This window comes from Lampetra fluviatilis, chromosome 5, assembly GCF_964198595.1.
Source record: "Lampetra fluviatilis chromosome 5, kcLamFluv1.1, whole genome shotgun sequence".
Classification (NCBI taxonomy): Eukaryota; Metazoa; Chordata; class Hyperoartia; order Petromyzontiformes; family Petromyzontidae; genus Lampetra; species Lampetra fluviatilis.
The window spans coordinates 13,385,912-13,393,682 of NC_136279.1; the positions used below are offsets into that span (position 1 = coordinate 13,385,912).

General features: G+C 43.5%; 1 protein-coding gene across 1 annotated transcript; it reads left to right on the forward strand.

Annotated features, from left to right (window-relative positions):
* The first annotated feature begins 3,041 nt into the window (after positions 1-3,041).
* On the forward strand, positions 3,042-7,176 carry TMEM223 (transmembrane protein 223). Its single transcript, XM_078856802.1, has 3 exons — positions 3,042-3,490; positions 4,998-5,175; positions 5,540-7,176. Exons 1-3 carry the CDS (start codon positions 3,197-3,199, stop codon positions 5,842-5,844), a joined length of 777 nt encoding a protein of 258 aa, XP_078712928.1. The 5' UTR covers positions 3,042-3,196; the 3' UTR covers positions 5,845-7,176.
* Positions 7,177-7,771: the final 595 nt, after the last annotated feature.

The window sequence follows — 7,771 nt, forward strand, 5'->3', positions numbered from 1 at the left end:
CAACCCGATAATATATTTAAACAACCATTTACTCTCTCGAACATATCCTTCTCGTTCCACAAACAATTGTAAGCATTATAAATACTACAAAGGCATTCGCCACCGTTATGCAGCCAGTCATTCTTTTTCCCCTTGCTTGAATCTGCGTGAAAAGGCATTACTACTATAATGGGCCAAGAATGTATGTTTGTAACGCGCGTGACGTCACTCCACATGCCGCACCCCCCTCCCGTCATTAATATTCATGAACGGGTGGATTTTTACACTCACGCAGAAGGTCGAGCGGAAATCTTTTTTTTCGCAAATTCGCTTTAAGTTTCTTTATTGAAAGTGAATCTAATAAATTATTATCCGCAGCAACAAAGTGTATTTGGTGTCTTTATTTATTTATTCACTTGAGACAAAAGGAAAGTCTAATTTATGCTTATACATTATGGTAAAATAGACATTTCTCCGTGATTTTCCATGTATTGTATCGAATTCCAATTTATTTCAACCCCAGCGACCGAAAGCAAAAGAGAATAAAGTATCAGAGCAGTGAATTTGAACAAATTGAAGGTCAGTTATATAGTGGTACAGTGACATGAAGTGAGGTGTTTTATGACTTCGTTTTGTGCCAGATTCACTGCCATTAATACAGTGATACAGTGAACTGCGGTGAAGTGTTTGATGACATAGTTTTGTGCAAGATTGACTGCCATTAAATGTACACAAGATACAATTATACACTGCTCAATTTTCTCGTAAATATTACAGCTTCCGTCCTAGGATGGGCAAACAAGCTAGTGCCATAATAATCTTTACTATCAAGATTACCGTAGTCATAACATCAAAACCACGTCATCCTCTGTAACATCTTTGACTAATGTTCAATGTACTGTATATCAGAAATTTGCACAATATTTCCAGATGTAATTCTAAACGCATGAGGCACTGTCACACGATACTTGCTGAGTGACTTCACGCACTCTACTGCCACCTACTGCATTTTTTAAAATATTAGATCTGGTGACAAGAACACATGTACATGGGGACGTATGCTATTTGTCAATCCACTGCTCAATTAGGGCCTCTTCATGCTATGTGGGTCGTGGGGGTTATTTGAACAAGTGTTTTTGTGGCAGAGCACTCGACTGACCATAATTCCTCCAGGGTTGGTCAAATATGCACCAAATAGTGAAACATCAAAAGCCGTTACCTGATGGGAGACTGGTCCCTTCCATGGGGATGTGTAATTTCCACCACTGGTTTACGGTGGCCAAACAAGACAAGTGTCAACTCAATTATTGTTTCAACAGAAATAATGTTTTACCTTTGCTTGTCACAGCCCAAACCTCAAATTAAAAGAATTCCAAAAATGTTTAAGTTTCCACAACTTATTATTTTAAATAACGCCTGTCCAAATTCACGAGTGTCCAGATCTCCCATTCAAATTACATTATTAATAAGGTGATGGTGGGGCTAGTTTCAGGCTGCAAAGTTGTCCTGAAGCATTTGTGAAAATCGAGATTGTCATCACATGATGACCGTTACTTTTTGTCATAACTGGAATTTTGGCAAATTAAGTGCGGAACCAAATTTAATGTGATGGAGTTTATTGTACCGTCAACTTACCATACTTATTTGAGAACCCAGTGTATTTACAAGTGGCCGATATCTGTCTCTTGGGTCACGTGAACACTGGCAATGAGAGGTCAAGTCATGGCCACGCGACTGACATGAATGTGACGTGAGACACACCGTGAAACCTGGCAACCTACGCACCCCCCTACCAATTCACGGCAAAATTAAATAACCCACGTTGACAAAGTTAACGCTGCCAAACATCCCTGTCCAGGCAAGGCCCTGCTGGAAGAGCGTCTTTAAAATCAGTCGACGAGGCTCTCCTGCATGAATAGTTCAATTTTAATCTGCAATTTTGAGGGACTGTGTTTTGTCTTGGTGGGGTTTGGGGCTGTTGTTGTTTTGCTGCCTTGCCCGAGCTTGTATGTGTTTGAAAATCTGTAGAGATTGATGTACTTGTGAAATTAGTATTTATATATTTTTTTCTTTATTGACTTGCTCATCTTTTCTGTATTTTGCACTCCTATCGATATTTTCGTATTGTTATAACTTGCTGACCTGCCCCCACTGGACATGTGTGAAAAATAGCTTTATAGCTCATCGGATTCCTCCAGTCGAAATACAGTCTGATTCTGATTGGATCTCAGGATCTCAGTGGTGCCAGTTCATGTGGCTATTAATTACATATTTGACTATTGGTGGACAACGATGAGGTGTGGATTACGGAGATGGAGGTTTCCATATCCCCAAGTGAATCAAGCACTCCGACACCGAAACTGCATGAGAAGCTTGGGAGAAATTAGAATACTGTACTGTATTCACAATGTGTATCCTTGTGGCTGGAATTCTGGAAATCCCTGAAAGAGGAAGTATTGCTTTCCATTTTATTTATTACTGTATATAACCCGACATGAAAACAGGATGTGCTAAACAGCAATAATAGAGGCATTCTCAGAAAAACACCGGACAAAGCTGCAAACTGTTGAAACTTGGATTCTACTGCATAAACAACACAATTCGAAGGTTATAGCTATGTTGACAAGGACCTTCTGACATAGGCAGCCTTAAGGAGCCATGGCAACAGAGCCACAGTAGTTTCTGGGTAGCCAGTTCATTAATTATCAGTCAACGCGCTTGACCAAACTTTGCAAACTAGGTTTGCTGCCCTCTTGCAGGATATAAAGTTGTTATATTAGGGCATATGTACAATAACGTGTTGACTGAAGTTAACATGTTTTGTTTTGCCCTGTGATCTTTATTGCAAATCATTAGTTATTCTGCCTTCAAACAGCGTGCCCTGTGGGGTCACTAAAGTTTCCATTGCACATCATGCACAACTGATGACCGACGTCATCACAGGTGAAAACTGACGTCATCACAACTGACAGTGACATCACTTCAACTTGCTAGGTGACGTCATTTAAATCAACCGGTAATGACGCCATAGCGGAGGCCGCGCAGCATTGTAGGTAAAAGCAAGATGGCAGCGCCCAGGAGGAGCGAGCGCAGCGCTTAACCTCATTCCTGACATCGGGACGAAGTTGTTTTTTTTCAATCCAAAAAAAGAAACCGAATAAGACAGGCGGACCCCTTTCAAGTCGGCGAGCCGGGCAGCTATACTTGCAGGAGAAACATGCTCTTGCAAGCGGCTGCTGCTGCGTTCATTTGCCCGAGCGGAGCCGCTTCGGGGTTGGGCCGCGGATGGCGTCTCGGCCTCGCCTGCTGGGGCCGCCCCCTCCTCCATCGGCCCCGCCCCTTCAATTCGTGGCCCCGCCCACTACACCAGCGGGCACGCCCACTTCTGCAGTCACCCCGCCCCTTTCATCAGAGGCCCCGCCCCGTCCATCAGAAGCCCCGCCCCGACGCGGGTTCCACCTGGCGCGGAAAGAACTTGGAGGCGTCGCTGTGGAGGAGCGTGAACTTGAATGTTCGTACTTAAAGTTGTTGGGATTTTTCAGCCGCATGTCAGTCCACTGCTGGATGAAGGCTTCTTCTCCACGCAGCCTGGGTTGTTGTAGGAGGGCGCGGGATGGGAGGCATGTCGGGTCACCCCGCGGTGCCGAGATGTTAGCTCCCTCGCCTGGTATGGAGGAGGTCGTGGGTTTGATTATGACCCTGACCCCCTGTATATTTGGAGTTTGCATGTTCTTGGAGTAGCGTGGGCCCTCTGGTTTTTCCCTCCACATGCGTTTAAGAGTATTTTGCCGCTATCATTTGCGGCCAGGTCGCATCTGAACAAGAGCTATACATTATAGCAAAATGGGTCTTGGTAAAATAAAACGTTTTATCACTCGCCATTGATGTGAACCGTGGCCGGGAATCTTGAGTACAAAATAATGCACGAACCTCTGCGCCACCGCTCCGCCTTTCATTGCAGTTAGCGGTGCATTAATCAACCATAACAGTGAAGCATGGGTAACCCAAATACGTGGAGAGGCCCACATTTAGTGTCGGATTGATTAACGGCTGTAATTGTATACGGTATTCCCTTTTTTCAATACAAAAATACATTTAAAAATAACAGCCATGTCTTACCTCTCGTTACTTTCCTGCAATGATCCAGTGAACCTCACGAAGCCGGAATAAGTGTGGGAAGAGCCTATCTAGTTATGGGTGGGTGTCCGACGTACTATTAGATTACGTTTATACGTAACTAACACGTAACACATTTAACCACCATGTAATATATGTATCACGTAACTAAATATATACAAATTAATACAGTATTCACTCTTTAATACCACTTCAAAAACCACTACGTGTACCGTAGTTAAATTCGATGTACTGACCGTCATCACCATAAAAGCAGGTGGAAGTCTGTTTTGCAAATTAAATGTAAGCTCGAGAATGGGAGATCGAGAGAAAGACCCATATCAAAGCACGTGGATGGGCACAGCCTTCAAGAGCAAGTGTGCACTGAATTGTATGCAATCGTTAAGTATTGGATATTGCCTTAAGATTGCTTGTACGTGTGTGCATCAATTCTGTATCAATGGTCAGAGGCAGCGTCTTCACACTTAGTCTTGATTACATCTAAACAAGATCAGCATGTCATGTAATACCACACATCGCATAATTGAAACTTACATCACAACTCCCCCCAAATGTGAAATTTCTACCACGAAAAAAATTCGTAGCAGATGAATGCCTCCTAAAATCTTACTAGATGAATGCAAAAGGTTGGTTGTGCATCTTATAATTCGATTTATATTTGTATCTGACCACATTTGTATAACATTGCTATCAAACACGCGTTTTGGGTGCATCTTTCCAGAGCATATCTTCTGTAGAATATGGTAAAATCAGCTTAACTCGTTTTACTGACTTTAGTTGTGCAAGTGTACGTAACTTGATAAAACAGTTTTACCGTCATTGGGCATCATCAGTGTGCTGTAGTCGTCAGCACAGGCTGGTTCTGCGGCTGTGGTGCGCAGGTTCCGCGTGATGTGGTGATCTTCGAGCGCAACGACGGCCGCTTGCCTCGGCTGCTGGCGCTGTTCGCATGTGGCCAGGCGGTCTTCTGGGTCTACCTTGCACACTTCTCCTTCGGGGCACTGACCAGCAGCTCCGAGTTGTGGCGCTACGGATTCTCTATGTTCTGCCTCACCGTGGGTGAGTATCAACTCCATATTCCACTATCCCCATCTAGTGTCACGCAGTCTCCCTTCATCTTACCTGGTCCTCCTTCATCTTCTCTGGTCCTCCCTCCATTGAGATTGGTCTCCCTCTATCCACCCTGGTGTTTCTTCATCTCTCCTAGTCTCACTACATCCCCCCCAGCATCCCTACATTTCACTTGGTCTCCCTTCATTTCACTTGGTCTCCCTTCATTTCTCATGCTCCTTCCCTCCACTGTGGTCTTCCCCTTTGTATTATTCTCGACTTTGCATTCTCTATTCAGCCCTCCTGAATATTCCTCCCACCCTATCACTGGATACCATTGCCTTACCCTCTTCATAATTGTCTGTGCCCTCAGGCGTGATGATCGTGTTGGGCAGCGTCCTCTTCTCCTCACGCTACGTGCAGCGCGTGGTCCTACTTCGGGGCGGCCGGGCACTCACGTTCCGCACCGCGGCGCCACTTTTAGGACCGCTGGGGCCTGCGCGTGCCTTCGAGGTGGCAGTAGACTCTGTATCATGCCCCATCGCCGTCTCCAGCGCCACTGCACTCCTGCCTGTGCGCGTGCGTGGACGTCGATTCTATTACCTCATCGATAAACACGGCTCCGTGCCAAACCGGTCACTCTTTAATGCCACTCTTGGCACATTCCGCTCTTTCTGATGGCCGCCCTGGGGAGTTTTACGAGAGGAAGCAATGACACCCAATTGGAGAATCAGTTCTGGGTCCAACTCGTCTGAATCCTTTCTGTCGGCCTCATCCTAATCATAATTTTAGATATAATCCTAACTTATCCTATCCCTAGTGCTGACCTAACTCGTACTCTAAAACATATTGATAGCTCAGCGCTTTTCAAACTTAAGTCCTCGCATCCTACCAAAGTATACCTTTACATGTTTACCAGTCTTCCCTGTTCACAAACAAATCGATTTTACACACTTCATATGCCTGATGAGTAAAAACATCTCATGAAACGTGGAGTACTGATTCATATTAAGATATTGTACGTGTTTGTCCTTTGTGAAGTAAATACAGGACTGCTAATGCAAGACAAAGCACTTGCACCATATATTGACTTGATCGGAGAAAACTGGTAAAGATGGAAATGCACACTATGGTGGGGCACAAAAAAACGAGTTCAGGAAACTGCCCGAACTCTTAACCCAAGCACTAATCTTAACCCTAACATGTAACTTTAACTTTATCATATCCAGAAACACTCAACCTAAAAATACAACTGCTTATTAATGTATAGATGTTTATCTAAGGCTCCCAGAATGAGGCTTGAAGATGTTACCGAGGAAATAAATTTGTGTAAAACGTTGACATTGGAAGTGTGCCACAATGGCACCAGATAGTGCTTTCATTACGCGTGTTGTCACCAGGATACTGGTGTACGTGATTATATTACAACAAACCTCTGGAAAAATGTTTTTCTTGATATCACCCAGTGGAAGGTTGTTTAATTAAACAGGGTTACTGGAAAATAGGTAAAAAAGTATAAAAGCTTTAACATTTCTAATGGGGTGCACAGATACAACTATTGAAAACGGATATTAAAAATCTGGATAGATTGAAAAATATTGCCGACTCAAATAAAGCAAAAGATAGTAAATTTAAGAGGTTAAAGTTATGGTAGCAAGAGGATATGAGAGGAGCCGCCATGTTGCTAAGGCGACCGAGTCACTTGGTGAATACCGCAAACACATAATAGGCAAAGCATGTAATCGGGGAGCATCCCAGCGAACAATGTCAAGCCTACACCCAAAAATATGTGACAAAGTATCCCAAGGAAGACCTGCAAAAGCCTGAAGACTCGGTTGGAGGTTTTCCTGTTTAATAATATGAATAAGAAAGTAAAGTATTGTTGCACTGATGCAAGTTTTGCTGTCAAACGCTTTACACATAACTGAAGTTTGTTTTATTTTGTATTATTGTAATATAAGGGCATTTGGTGCGTTCTTCCGCTTTGTCTCCAAAATATGGGAAATATATGTAAAAAAAGCAATGTTTAATATAGGTTTTATTAAAATTGCAATTGCATCCCGTTTGTGCATTCGTGACGATTGCATGAATGACAATGCATATTTAGCTGAACCAAATACTTGGATGAATGTTGCATCATTGTTACATAAATTTGCAATGGAAAAAGAGTAAAGTTAAGGTTTGGAAGAATAGGGGATAAAAAAAATGGAGTAGGAAACTTGTGACAGCAGTACCTGTGTCCCTTTGTATGCATGTGTAGAAATATGGAATTACCGATATCGTAGAGTGGTGGTGCAGTGGTTAGCACGTTGCGCTACAAACCCTGTGACCCAAGTTTGATTCCTGGCCACAGCTTACATCGTTGGCGTACATCTGAACTAGTCCAAGGCCTTTTTTTGGGTCACACAAGTCAGCCTTAATGAGTACCTCGTGTGCTGTGTAAACATCGGCACTGGAAAGACAGGCTGGCCCACACCACCGTCTCGTGCAACGTGCCAGCCTTCATAGGTGCTCACTAACGGCACCTGTCCCAATGGTCTGTTCAGGACATATGGCAGTATTTAACCTTGGATAACCCATATGAAGAAACATTACGGTGCCTTAG

Excerpts from the sequence above, each read along its gene's own strand:
- TMEM223 (XM_078856802.1), top strand. The coding sequence starts at position 3,197 with ATGCTCTTGCAAGCGGCTGCTGCTGCGTTCATTTGCCCGAGCGGAGCC. Across the intron at positions 3,491-4,997 it reads GGAGGAGCGTGAACTTGAAT|GTTCCGCGTGATGTGGTGAT; the intron begins GTTCGTACTTAA and ends TGTGGTGCGCAG. Across the intron at positions 5,176-5,539 it reads TATGTTCTGCCTCACCGTGG|GCGTGATGATCGTGTTGGGC; the intron begins GTGAGTATCAAC and ends CTGTGCCCTCAG.